This window comes from Ammospiza caudacuta, chromosome 9, assembly GCF_027887145.1.
Source record: "Ammospiza caudacuta isolate bAmmCau1 chromosome 9, bAmmCau1.pri, whole genome shotgun sequence".
NCBI lineage: Eukaryota > Metazoa > Chordata > Aves > Passeriformes > Passerellidae > Ammospiza > Ammospiza caudacuta.
In genome coordinates, this window is record NC_080601.1 from 11683935 (window position 1) to 11699306 (window position 15372).

General features: G+C 37.5%; 1 protein-coding gene across 3 annotated transcripts in view; it reads right to left on the minus strand.

Moving 5' to 3' along the window:
- The window catches only part of GRID1 (glutamate ionotropic receptor delta type subunit 1), a 479753-nt gene that overhangs the window by 19984 nt on the left and 444397 nt on the right, over positions 1–15372 (minus strand). For all 3 annotated transcript variants that reach the window (XM_058810534.1, XM_058810532.1, XM_058810533.1), the window contains one exon: positions 6194–6389. In XM_058810534.1, the coding sequence (XP_058666517.1) occupies positions 6194–6389 (196 nt within the window). The remainder of the gene's footprint in view (positions 1–6193; positions 6390–15372) is intronic.

Below are 15372 nucleotides of genomic sequence, written 5' to 3' on the forward strand. Positions count from 1 at the left end.
TTACTTCATCATAGTTTGACATAAACCATACCTTTCTGAAGTCCCTACAGTTGCTTACACATGACAATAAATCAAAGGGGTAAGGTACCTACTGGGAGGCAGAATTCAGGGAAGTAAAGATTAAAATTATGTTGCCTAGACTTTCTGTAAGGTACTTGCTGCAATCCACCTATTTTCCTTGATTCCCTTTTATCTGCATTGAGGAAATCAAAGATCCACAAATTCACTTGCTTCTAGGTTAAAACAGAGTAGAAATGTTATATCCTTTCTCTTTGGTAAGATGTGAAAGAGTCTGTACACTGAACCCTTGGAAAATATTTTTATTACTCGGCCACATTGTGTTCCATGGTAAATAATAATTCATATGATTTTGCCAGCTATTATAGGAAACTGTCAGCATTAAAAATATGTCCTCAGGAGATCAAAAGCAGCAGCACTTGTTACTGTACACAGAATTTACTCAAAATCCATGATATTAGAGAAGAAAAGTCCTGCCTGATGGATATACAGAAATCGGACACCCCAGAAAGATCTGGCCTAATTCACTATGTGAATTAGGTAAAATGCGTTTTACATTTCTCTGGGTACTTTTAAGTTGTTTGGTTGAATTTTTGTGTTCTTTTATTGTTGTTGCTTGGTTTGGTTTTTTGTTTGTTTTGTTTTGTTTTAGAGTTTTGGGGTTGAGGTTTTTTGTTGTTGTTTTTGGGGTTCTTTTGGTGATTTGTTCAGTTTAAAGAGCTAAAGAGTATTTATCTTCTGTTCTCTCAGAACTGGTAAGCAAATCATCTTTTCACATTTACAATTTAGAAAAGAACACTGACAACACAATACATTCCTTATCTATCTCTTAGTAATACTTGAGGAATGCAATATTCCTCAAATATTCAACTTGCATTACAATGTGCTGACTAAAGAAAAGTCTACTTTTCACTCCTCAGCTTTCTGTATGTTATCTTATATACAAAGGCTTTGTACACTGACTTTCAATGCTGTACAGCAGATCTTTTGTAAAGGTCTACTTCTCTTGTGTTTGTAGTGCTGCTATCCTAAATCACATCCTGCAACTGCAAATGGTCAATAAACCAAGTCTGCCAGAACTCTTCACATCTATTTTACATATTTTTAATGGCATAAATCAGCCTATCCAATGTCATCACAACTGTAGAGCATTATTTCTCTGACAGCCCGATCATTTTAGCATAATCAGGAATCTGACTTTTGAACTCTTGGCTGTGTTTATGTCTCAACTCCCAGAACTCCTGGGTGCAAGGCTTTGTCCCCTCCCTCTCTGATTGCCAAAACCAGAATCTCCAAAGATCCCTTTTTCCTAAGGGAAGACTTAGTTCTTTCCAAACTTCTTCCACTTGTGAAATTTTCCTCCCTGAAGAGTGAAGACCTCATACTATTAGTGTGTGTTCATTGTGTGGAAAGTTTTCTTATAACAAAATGTTTAGTTGCTGTCTAAATTCGGCATCCTTCACTTCCCTGTTAATATCTGTTGTGACAGCTAAGCAGTATCATTTGTTCAATTTAAGGAAAAGCTGTCAAACTTTGAAAAACATATGTACAAGATACATAAGTGCACACATACATGTGTGTCTGAAGTAGGCTGACTTTTTTATATACCTTCACTAGGCAAGGAGTAAAAGCCAAATAAAATCAAATTGACATTTATTTTCAATGAAAAATCAACGTCAAATTTTAAATGTAGTTTAAATTTTATTTTTAATGAAAAACTCCATGTCTTCATGGAGTCTTTAAGGGGCATGCCTGCCCTTTAACTTCCAGGCCATGAATGTAGGAAGAGTGCAAAAGGGCCTGTGCAAATGCCATCTGAATAAAAAATGACTGAAATAAACACAGAATAATGAGCTCAAATTTATACTTCAGTCTTCTCATTGTACTTCCTATTTTTCTCCTTTGTTATGGCCCTACTGTGACTCTTAGCATACAGGCATGCCTCACAACAAACTAAAAATCACTTGGTTAAACTTTCAGAAACCTCTTTATCAGAAAGTCAGCCAAAGCAGCACCCATTTATTCCATCCAGGTAGAACAACTACTTTGGCTTACACCAAGGACACCAGATTTATCCTTGGTTTAAGAGATTTAAGAAAAAAGAACCCCCTGGGCAAAACTTATACTAAAAAAAATATATTTATTCTTCACAATCCTAAAAAATTAAAAGGCTAAAGAAGATGGCTTCCTAGACAAGACAAGGGCCACAAAGAAAATAGTGCTCCAGGAAAGCAGTAAACAACCCCATAATGTCACTCTTCAGGGTGGATGGAGATAGAGGAATATTGTTCAAAGGGTCCTGGCTTACTGATGGTTAAACAATGTTGTTTCAAAGAAAGATGCTAAGAAATAACAGCATGATAAAAGATTGATTTCAGAGTAATCACTGATATATCTGTAATTTTTCTGAATTTTTTGAAGAAGCTATCATATTTAAGATAGAAGTGCCAGAATAATGCAAAATTCATCATTAATTTACTGCCAGAACAGAGTGTCAGTGTAGCTGATACCATTACATGGCTGATATACCACAGAAATATCAAAAAATGACCTTTACATTGGCATTACTGGAGTAGTTCAAAAAGATGGTTGGGTAACATTTATTATCTATAAAAAAGTGCTTTAAGAGAAGCAACATAATTCTAATAAAAAAAAAAAAAAGAACACGCCATTTGACCCTGTTGAAATGTTTCAAGCATTAAAATAATTAAGGAACCACTACAGGATTCAATAGATTCAGGTTTAAGGAAGAATTTAGAATTTGCTTTTGCTTCAAAGGCTGATGGGTCAAGAAATGGAGAAATTTATGAAGCTCTATGAGAGCAATCACAATTCACAATATTAAATTCATTGGGGACAAAGTAGTTTTTAAAAAATCATACTAAATGAACTTTTAAGCTACTTCTACTCTCAAAATTAGAATGAAGAGAGAAGATCACTCTGATTTAATGCTCAGTGATCATTAAGGAAGCAAAAAAGAAAAGGAAAATCTCTTACTGTGCTATTGCCTAAATCAATGATGCATCTTCATTTTGTGCTCTACTTAGTTTTGATCACTTTTCATCAAATGTGATACACAGGAAAAAAAGAAACAATTCAGAGAAGTTTTGGCATTAAATTAATTGGACAGGGGAACAACCTCAACCAAAGTAGGGTGTTATAAAATTCAATAATGAGTTTAATTCTCCTATCTGTATATATTGCAGAAGCAGGATCACATGGGGATGATATTACTTCATTCTTTCAAAGCAAAAATGAGTGTTCCCAAAGGAAATAAAATCCACACTATGTTAGTGCAATCAGTAATTACCCTGATTGCCAGTGGATGTAAAGCAGAGCAATCACTAAGACTTTGGCTGTAGAAACTTTCCTGTGACAGCATTAGTCAATCCTCCTCTATGGTAGTCCCAGACAGCTCAAAGTGGCAAAAGAGCATTTTGTATGGACTGGTGGTTTGTGTGGTTTCTGCTCCTGTGCTCTGCAGAGGCATTGCTAAATAGGAGGAGACTTTCCATCCTCAATGATCACTTTCAATTATCGTGGGAATACAGCAAAAGCAACTTTCTCCCCACCACCCTCGGCTCTCAGGAGTCCTCCTGTCACTTATGTGACAGTGAAGTGCATTCCTGCCTTTTCTTGGCCCTCCCAGTGCTGCAAAAGCTGTGCCTTGCCCATGGGAGATGGTCACTGTGGCTGCAGGGAGACACTGCTGTGTCTGAAGAGACATCTCTGCCATGGCAACCACACGCCATGAAAGCTCACAGGACTTTGCCCCACTGCCATACCTTTGTTTTCAGACAGTCAAAGGGAGTAGGAAAACCTCCCTGAAATGGAGAAAGATAAATGGGATAGGAACAAACACTTGAAAGACCTGTCTGTGGCACAAATAACCAGCACTCCCTGTTTTGCACTGAGGTGGCATGGCTTTGTTTGTAACTGCAGCTGAACTGTGATACTGTCTGAAGATAATGGAAAGGAGAAGGAGGGAAGAAAGAATAGTAGTGATTTTTTTTCTTTTTTTGCATTGTGTCAGACAAGTCCTTGTTCAGAAAAATGTTTTATGAATCTTTTTATACTAGAGAGATTTAGAGCTCCCATTTCCTATGAAACACATTTGTAAGGCACATTTACATCTCTTTCATACAGCAGTATGTGTTTATAGATGGAAACTCTCATTTCCTTGGCTGACATCAATTCTCCTTTAAAAAAAACCCCAGAATTTCTAGCCATAATACTTGACATAGAAAACTTGTCTGTTTATTCAGAGAGTTCAATGAGCTAGGAAGACTGACACTTAAACTATAAACACAATAGTTTAGTTGACAATGTTATTAAATATTAAAGCAAATTTATGTAGGTGTCTAATCAAATAGCAGCCTCGGTCATCTTTGGGGACTGAAGTAAAATTTAGTTGTTGTTGACATTATTTGAATGAGCTGATCTAGTTATATAAAAATCACCCTACAACACTGAAATCAAACTTAGTATGAAAAGTTATTATCACATAGATAGGATGGAGCTGCCAGCTCCATACAGACAATATAATTGGTATTCTCAACTGTCTGCCAATCTACAGGTACATTTCTGGCTTAGCAAATGTAGCTATCATAAATGGCAGCATGCACTAGGCTTACAGAATAAGAGTATTTACAATTTCATGGATAAAGAGCATTCACTGCCATAAGAATGTTAGAAAAAAGAAAAGTAAAATACTGATTTTTTTTCTAAGTTAAACTGTTTTATTATTGGCTTAAATGCTAGGATACATAGAACAGTATTTAATGTCTCTATTTCTCCTCTAAATGCTACCAAAACATATCAAAAGAGGGCTCATTTTCATAAAATGTTGAGAAGATTAAGAAAAAAAAAAAGCTAACAATCACTGCAGACTTTGCTATTGCCAGAGCTCTACCTCATCCCCAAGGAAGGGAGGATTTTGGAGCTGAGGGCAGAGGGACTTGGGGAAGCTCATCTGAGGGATGGGCAGGGTGTACCCAAATTTTGACTGAATACTTGTGTGCTAAGACAAGAAGTGTCTGCATAAAGATTTTGTCCAAAAGTCGAGCAAATAATTGGAAACCTTTTGCTAAAGGAGTTTGACTTGGGAAATGGGATGGCTTGCATTACTTGTGTTCACCCCCTTCATGGCACTGTAAAAACAGTAAAATTTGGATACTGTCCCCCTGACTGTTCAGGAAAGGTTTCAAAAAATTCAAAAAATAAAAAGGAAATGCAAGCCAAAACCATTTTATCGTGCCCCATGTACAAAAGCATAAAGAACTAGTAAATTGCTGTTTCACTGACAAGAGTATCTCTGATCAAACATTCACTATGGTAATAAAAACTGTTAACTTGTTTTAGGGAAAAAAATCAATTGACAGATGAAGAGGACACTTTTCATTAAAGGAGCAGCACATCAAGGCTTTCAGCATGCATCCCTCTGTGTAATGTAGTGTACATGTTTGATGTAAGGTGCTGCCTGATTCTGTTGAGATTCAAGATGGGGAGCAGAGGGGAGGGGCAGGCTATGTGAGAGAGAGAGACAGAGTGGGCACTTGTAATGGCTAATACTCATTATCATAGGACTTAGAACAAAGTTGCAGCATTCTACGCTGTTATACATCAGTCCTTGAATCCCACATTAATTCTCTGTTCCACAAAAAAGGTGTAGCTTTATCTGAGAGAAACAACATTTTGGTAAAACACAGTGTCATGTGAATGCATTTTTCAAAGTCTGGAATAAACAAAGAAAAATCTTGCATAAAATTTCTGTTTCAAGAGTAATGAGTATGCATTCTGTGCATCCCTTAATTCTTACTCATGTTTCCAATCATGAACTCAGAAAAAAGAAAACAAACTCAAATAAGCAAAGGATGGGAGTCAGTACTGCATAATGTAAAGAATTACATCCAAAAAAGCAGCTCCCCAAAACTGAGATACCTTAGATCCAAAGGACTTACATACTGAAAACTTCTGCAGAGCTAAAGTACTTAAATTCAGAACAATGACACTGAAATACGATTCTTATCTGCCATCAAGGTACTAAAAGGAACTTTATATAGGAATTTAGGGGGGGTTTAAATGACTGTAATTTCTTTCCTATGACTTAGCATTAACAGCATAGAAACAACATTGATACAGAAATGAAATGAAAACCCCTGCGATCCAGTCTTACCTTCCTGATGCCTTCAGAAGGGTTTGATACACAATTATCTGCCCCATTATTCTTACTGATAGTCCTCCACAGTTCAGCAAATGTGTTATCCTGCTCCAAAGGGTTGGTCCCTTTTGCTTTAAAGTATTCATACACTGCTGAGTCCCTGACTGTGCCATAAGATATATCCATTTGTTTGGACAGATCCTGAAATGTTCTGAAATTGAAGCGATATTGAGAAATTAGTACTGTGTAGTACATTAGCGAGATTTCATTAATTAAATGGTTTCTTTCAATGCCTGTCACCATCAGAAAGCACCCTCACCAAATAACATTTCCATATTTCATTCCTCATCATAAAGGAAAGCCAAATAATTATTTAATTGTACTGAGCTCATAGGATTTTAACTACACTCAAGCTCTTTTTCACCCCAGTGAAGATTTTTTTGAGAGATAACATTCATGTTAAATATGCCACCAAGACTGCACAAGAATATAATGTGATAAAGACTTACCTGAACACAGGAAAACTCAGACTATAAATATAAACTTCCAGCCCCATCAACTTCACAGAAATACCTTGCAGAATTCAGTGGAATTAGTTTGCAGTTATACCAATGTTCCATTTCACTCCAAATCAATATGAGTGTTTTAAACAAACAAATAAAATCTTGCTTCCAATTTCCACTAAGTCTCTCTCACTTTCTCTTTTCACAGCCTCTAGTAAAACAGGCATTTTTCATTCACACAGAGGCCTAACTTTCATTTACTCATCATATACAACTCTGGAAGTGTAAATGGACCTCACCCTGAGTGGCTGTGAATGCACAATTTATTTTCAAATTGTACAGAATGTAATTCACTCCTGTTTTACAGCCTTTTCTGCACTGAAAGGCGTAAATCACTGCCTGCATCAAGGAAAACCAGCCCAAACTCCAAAACATTTAAGGTGACATCACTGCCATCAAAAGCAGGATCCTGGCTGGATTTTTTCCCTCTCTCAGAGGTTCATTCCCATTCCTGTGCCTTCTTCCTCTGCCCTCAAGTATCACCTCTATGCTGTGCCACCATCTGAGCATACAAACACACATTTGATCACTGATGACCACACCAGCAGGGACCAAACTGAAGCTCTTAAATAATGTTTTCTTTTCTTTAAAATGCTTTATAAATGTGTGGTTTCACCTATCAATAACATGCTTCTGATATAACCAACTAACATTGCTTGACATCAATTAAACTAAAGCAACCCTCCCTGCCTCACCCCATTTCTTTTTCCCAAAAACAATCTTCCAGAAACAAAAACTTCCTGATCAATAGATCTGAAAGGCCATCTTTCCCAAACCTCCAGCTCTTGGAGCCACAAAAGCAGAACATTTTGGCTTGCAGCTTGCGCAGATTTCTTCACAATGCTCCTGAGGAGCCTTCCCTTGGCCCACGAGCCAAAGCTGTTTGCCACAGTTGAAGACTTGTCATAGACAATATTTTTCTGCCACCCTCTTCGCTGTTTCAGTGGGGAGATGCCACTGCTATCACCTCACATGCCTGTAAGATTCCCTGCTACACTATTTAAAGCATAGCAATCTGGGCATACACACAATGCCCCATAAAAACACACGGAGAGCTCTTCCTTCTTCTCCTCCACATCACCCCCAGGCCTCCCAGGTTTAGGTGCACAAGGTGCCCTTCTCTGGCACTCCTGCTGTGGGAGTCCTGCTGCAGCTCCAAGGGCTCCTCTCAGCACAGCCCTTGCCCCAAACTCTTTGAGCTCACAAGCTGCTTCAAACAGTTTAAGTGGTTTAAGTTCTTAAATTGTGTTAAGGACTTTTTATCATTTTAAGCTGTTAAGCAGCTTTAAGACTGTGTGAACAGCTTCTCTCTATATACATTGCACACTTGTGGATTTGGGCTAACTCTAGGAGTTCCACCAAACCCCAAACCTCCTGTTATTTCCCTAGCTCTGTATATGGCAACTGATAAAGTACAAAACAAACACCCTGGAGGTTGTTGGAAATTCAAAATACTAATGAAAAATGGGAGAACTTGTTCAGATTTTCTTTCTTTATTTAATGATCCTGAAATGCCTGTTCTGCTCCCCTAAATGTTTCCTGTACACATGGAACCATTTTTCCTCTAGTCTCGACCTACATGATTACATGCTGCATTTAGTTCTGCCTTTATTTTTTAAAGCAAGTTTCATCACATTCCAGGGAATTGCTTAAGCTCCAGGAATGGATGACTTGGCTGTTAAAAGAAACATTTCTGCCTACAGGGCAAAAAAAGGTACTCAATATACACAGGAAGGTCTTCCATGCAACCCTTTCCCACCAGATTTAGTGCAGAGATTTTGGTGTGTGTAGGAAAGCATGTTTGGTAGAAGCAGAGTAGCAAGAAGCACAGAAATATGTTTAACTAATATACTTTAACACAGGTGTCAACTGGTAACACCTTTACAAATACCTGCTCCTGATACCACTATTCTGTTTGAAAGTTTGAACATGACAGTTTGGATAGTTTAAAAAATTAAACTTGCAATTTTAATATTATCAGTATTTTCTGTTTTCCTTTATTGCCATGGAAGCTTTTACTGAGAAATGTGTGTTTTGTTTTAGCTAAATTACACTTTATTGACAATCAGTATTTTTATTTTAGCTAAATTACATTTTATTGACAATCAGTACTGCACAAAAGCACAGTACATGTTGCTTTACGAGCAGCACAGTTTGTTCAATTCTCTAAGCATCACAGGGCAGAGAGAGCAGATCTGGGGTTTAAATCAAGCGCTTGCAATAAACAGACAAGCATACAGGTGGCAGGGAGGGAAGGACAGAGTTGGCCTGGCTGTGAGAGTAAGGTAACCCCTTAGCTGGCAGCATTTCTTTGGAACAGAATATGTGGAGTACTATGTGTCCTAAGGATTTCTTTTGATGTTTTGGACCACTTAGCCAAAAAAAGCTATCTCAGAAATTATCCTAACAGGGAGTGGTTTCAGCCACAGTTCCTACTCTGTATAAAAAATATCTCTGCTATATTTCTGCACTGAAAGTGGAGGTGATGCTCGGCACATCCATGGCTAGAGAAGTGGTCAAAAGATTTCAGCATGGTGGGCATGGGCACATGCATAAACAATACTGGATGGAGATGAATTATCTCCTACTTTTTACAGGGTGAAGTAAGATTATCACAAGGGTAGGTTTTAAAAACTATTATTTTAAATCCCTCAAATTTGCCTTTGCCAGACAAAATCACTCACTGCTACTTTTCAGATGCTGGCTGTACCTTGCAGTTGTGTCATTTTCTAAAGGCAGCTGCTGTCATTGTTCTTAAGCTTTATTTGTGCAACCAGCTATCAGCTGGACCCATCTCCTTTAGCCACTCAAATTCTTGTCTCACTTTCCTATGGCAAAGATTTCATGCATTTAATATACAAAATTATTTGCAACAAAAATGTGCAGCATAACAAGATGCCCCATTAACCTCACCACCTCAGTTATTGGATCTCACAAGCCATTAAAGGCTCTTTGAAAGTGTGATTAAAGATAAAGTCAGTAAAGCAGAAAAAGCCAATGTCCCTCACTTACTGTTACAGGAGCACAACTTCAATTTGTACATAAATACATCCACTGTATGATTGCTATAATTGACAAGTACATGTAAACCAATTGATTTAAGTAAATGTATTTTCAGTCAATCTAAAGAAAAATGTTGTCTTTTAAACCTGTGTTACCAGCCAAAATATCTATTGCCCATATTTACGCCTGCTAGATGAACACAACAATTGATATGTATTCCCAGTGGAATTACAATTACTTCATGCAGAAGCAACTGAAGACTGGGCTCTCTGCTTGTTTCATGTGTTAGAAACTCATTGGCATAAAAGAAATGCTGCAGAAGACACAGACAGGCAATACCAGTATTAGCACTTATGATTAGACCACTAGAACTAATTGCCAGAATAAAAATATTGGTTAAGATACACTTTTTGAAGATGTTTTGTTACTTGTAAAAGCCTTGTGGAGCTGTAGATACACAGACTAAAAATATGCTGCCAGTATTGGTTTATTTTACTCTCTTGCTGCTCTATGTCCAAGACTTCTGGATGAATAATAAGTGACAGACTAAACTTGACACCAGGTGCTTTGAGGTAACTGCTGATCAATTAACTGAGCTGCAGGCACCTGGATCATCAGATGTGATCAAAGTATTTTTCAAAAGAAAAACATGTTCCTGTCATTTAAAAAAAAAAAAAGAAAATAAGGATTTTTTTGTAGTGACCCTGAGATTTTTGCTCAATGCAGCATAATATTCTAGGTGATGGCTGCCATAAAGATAAAGCGCACCAGAGATGATGAGACTTTTTAAGCTGCTCTGCCTAAATGAAGTCCTAAAAATGCATATATAAAATGTATAGTACAAGTCCTAAATTTCTATCTTTAAATGCCTTGAGGCTAATTTATTTTCTTTTAAACGTTTTTCCTCCAAAAGATAAGAATTCATTACATTTGCAGAATTAAATATAAGTGCAGCTCCTAACAAGAACTGTTTTCTTCACACAATTATGTGAGAGGGAAATGTGTGTTTTATGCACAGGGAAAACAGTAAACCCAGTAAACTTCAAAGTAAAAACAGATGTATCTGAACTGATTTGACAAGCTTATACTAGCATTGTATGCCTAAGAAACACCTATGAGCTGAAACCTAGAACACAAAATCCTATCTGAAAGGAGATTTATTGGATAAAGTTATACTCTGTGGAAAGCAATGAGTTGAAAGAGAATTCTGCCTACTGTGAACTGCAGAAAAGTGCAGAATTTTGAGACCTAAAATTGCTGAGAACTCCTCCCTCCAAGGCAGAACTTTCAGTGTCAATGAGGACAAATAAGAAAATGGTGTTTGTTGCTATCACATCAATCCACCCACAGAGACATGAACTTGGAAGCCAAGCAAGCCTTGCCAGATCAGATTGTCATTTGTAGCTGTCCCCCAAGAGAAAAGAGTCTGCAAAGCTGAATCAAGGTTGGAGAGGTACTGCAGTGGTACAAACAACGAGCAGATGCTCTACATGAGCACATCTTACAATTCAGAACCTCAGCCCTGATCTGAGTCGTGATTAATTTTTATATCCATTTATGAAGCTACAAGACAAAGGATTTGAGCCTCCATCCATTGTTCACAAATGAACAATCTTTGGAACTCCAGTTTTAAATAAAATTTATGAGTGGGTAGGGTAAAGCTTGTCTTCATACATCAGAAACTGAGTTCAAACTTTCACAAAAAGACATTCTCTAGAGCTGGTCTACCCAAGTTGAACAGTTTAATTGGTTGAAGAGCTGAAAAAAAAAACAAAACCAAAAATTCCCTCTGCTATGGATCTAAAGTACCACTAGGGGATGATAGTCTCATTGACTCAGAGACTTGTACGAAGACCTTGACTGTGCTGCTAAATGCAAGATAAAAAAGCACAAGCCCACTTAAAATGGAAGAGAATAGCAGTTAGTGTCTGTAAACACTAGTGCAACTGGTATTTCATGAGCCTTCAGCTGTACAATAAAGGGCTGAACAATGAGGTAACATTAGAATTGACCTATCTTTAGCACCTCCAAATCAAAAAAGTAAATATAAGTAAAAAAAAAAAGTATTATGCATAATTTGGTAGATTTTCTTTGTTTGTTCCATTGGAAAGTTATTAGTTGGTGTTAAACTGGACATACAAAAACTAAAAGATGGGCTGCTTTAAAGATTATTCTTAGTGGGGCCAATAAAACTATTCAAGGTATTCTTAGAATGGCCATAGACTAAGTACAGAGAATTAAAATGAAAACAAGTTTATCTCCACTTCATGTAACCTTAGACTTCTTCAAAAGAACTGGGTCCATGATTTTCATTTGAGCATCTGTGATTTTCTTTGAAATTATGAATAATAAAACTGAGCTCTTAAATCAAGCCTTAAATCGCAAGCTTCTCTATAGCCATGTGATCAAATTCTGCATTGTTCCATTTCACTGCAAGTCATTTTAAATGCTCTTAATTCTGTCTCAATGCAGCGATGATGTGCAGCGCAACAGGTTTCTTCATCAAATACTCTAAGCAAAATTTTAATTTTAGCAACAGAGATAGTGCAGTAGAGATCAGCAGCAGTACTTGCATGCTTAGGTTATACTTTTTTGGTCAAGTTCTTCACCAGCAAATATATATTTCTTTATAATTAATATAAAACTAATTTATCTGATCTCCAGGAAAAACACCATCCACTTTAAACAAAAGCTTTAACAGAAAAAGCCTCTACAAGGGGAGCTGTAAGTATTGACAGATTAAACTACACAGAATCAGCGGAGTTACAGCCCTTCACACCAGGCCTGAACCTTTCCAAACCACAGCAGGAGACAAAGGGCAGACAGTCAGCGCTGTGTCTGCTCTTGTCCTCACCAGTGGGGCAGGAGCAGCTGCTACACAGCATTTCAAAGAAGCAGGGACTTTCCTCCAGTGGCACAACCAATCAATTGACACGTGTCACAGAACACATTGCCATGTCAACCCCCTACTCTTCCTATAGTTAAAACAAATAGTGATTGAACTCCTCAGCAGGTAATGGCACTGCAGCAGCTTTTTTCATGCTTATAATAATGGTCACTGCTGCCAGTGTGGTGCTATCTCTGAGACTCTGATTGGATTGGGACTGACTGCCCTAAATGAGGTGCAACCAAAAGTAAAATGTAACATTCAGTTCTAGGGAGAGGATGCTAAAGCCAGCTTTATTTCTGCTCCAGGAGGAAGGGGTTTGCTACACATCCTGCATGCCATGCGTGATGGCAACAGTTCTGTCACCCACCCAGAGCAGCATCAGGAGCCCTTCTACTGCCCTTAAAGAAACTTCTTTTGTAGGCTTCCTAGCAGAATCAATAGATAGAGCAGTACTGCTGAGATCAGTGAAACCAGTCATGAACAAAAAAGCACATGCTCAAGGGTTACAGGATTGGAGACAAAAATACGAGCAGTAAGAAAAATGAAAAACAAAATAGCCAAATGATACATACACAAAGCACCCGAAGCATTCAACTCATAGAGCCTCCAAACTGATTTAATTGCTTTCAAACAACTTTCAGAAGCCTCTGTTTGTACATGTAAAGGGAAAAGACAAGTAAACTAAACTGTTTTCTTAACTCCTGACATAGCACTGACTTACCTGCAGACTGTGTGTTTTCACTGGGGCTCTATTCTGCAGAGCTACTGCATGATCAAGTTTTGAAAGAAAGGAACAAACAGAATGTAAACCCATTGAAATGCAAAGACAGTCAAGCCACTAACAAATTATACACTGTCATGTTTATGATTTTAGTAGTAATTAATTACTAGCTACACACATTGTATTGGCAAAACATTTGGAGGCTATGTGTACTTTCTAAGAGTCTGAGATGCAGCAGAAATACATTCTGTTACCAGCACCTGAAATTCCACTTTTGCTTTATCAATCTCAGAAAAATCTTTCTTTCACTGAAGTCAAGTGTGGAGGATGCAGGACAAAACCCCTAAAGTAGGCTGTGTTCTATTGCTCACAGAAGTTCTTAGTATCTCCCAGCAGTTTATTTAGGAAACATGCCCATTTTCAAAATTTCAACACTATTTCTGGCTACAAGACTCAAATTTGGATCCAAAAATCAAACTGGATTCTCATCATAATCAGTAAAACAGGTTGTTCTGTAAACAAAATTAAACCTCTGGGTATTCCTATCCATTGCTATTTCTAAATTATGCCCTCAGGACCACCTCAACTACTGCAATCATCTGCAGTGATCTGTGTGAGTGAGACTTGACTTGTCACTGGATCCTAAAAGTCCATTTTGCCTAGAGCTGATGCTGGCTCTGCTCCAGCAGTGCACATAAAGAAATCTGTTAAACAGATAGAAATAAGTTAAACCTCTCCTGATTGCCAGTCCAGTGTTTCTAACTATACTTCCAACCCTTCTCCTCTCCAAACCTCCTCCAGGCAATAAAAGCACATCACTTAGATTGCTGATTTTTTTCATTAACTTATTTATAATTTATTTTTTCTTTCTGGATGTCCCATGTTTTCTGAATTGTTAGCACATTGTAAAAAAACCATGATGGTCCTTCCAGTAGAAGTTACGATTGTGTTGCTTGAAATATTTTCCAAACCACAAAATTGTGTAATAAACTATTCCATTAATAGTGATAACAATGGAAATTAGTTTCTGAGCATTTGCATCTCAAAGCTGAATCCACTGGGGCACCATAGTTTGTGATCCCTGGATGTGAGGGATAATTCATGATTGCATTATGAGCATTTATGATTGCATATGAATGCATCTGATGTCTAAGGGAGTGAAGTCAGAGGGCAGTCTTTCCTTTACATTTACAAGGGCTGTTTATGGAACCTTTTTCACCACATCATAATTTCATTGTAATCTAACAATGAAAAGTGTCAGACTGACAAAGAGACACTCTGAGCTTTTAACACATTAGCGTTTCTTTTAAGATGCAGGCCCAGGATTTCAAAGTGTGGAGCTTCAATTTGTATGCTCAGATCCACATTTAAACTGCTACATGACTGGGCAGATTTTCAGAACAAATCAAGGAAAGATTTGGCACAACAGCACATCTGTGCAACATTGGCAGATTCAGTTTAAAGTCTGAAAGGGGATTCAGAGCAGCTATGAGCAGTTGCTGTTCACCCTGCCAATCCAGAATAATCAGTCCTACTAAAAAATTTGGATAATCCTAGATCCTTGATGCATACTCCATATTCCATCCAACAGTGAGAAGGAAATAAAAATGGAAAGAAAAGGTGAAAACATGTCAAGAGCATGTTTGGAGGAAAAAATACTCCTGTTTGGACTTCCTTTGAGTATTTCCTTGCTTTACTTTTAAATCACTTTGCCACTGTGGCCTTTCTCTGAGTAGCTCAAAGGGTTAACATGTTAATTAAAGCAAGGTATTCTACTCCTTAAATTATTAATTAAAATAAAAAAATGCAGCTGGTGATTAACAGCACCTCGGTCCCAACAGCAGATTTTAGTCACTTCACCTAAATCAAACATATCATAAAGTTGGCATGAAAATCACATTGTCTGAATCAAACACATCTGGCAACTGACACATGCTTTTACCTATAATGAAAACAACAAACTACCTATTACAAATGCAGATGCACTTTAAATTGTTTGCTGCACTGATGTCTTCTA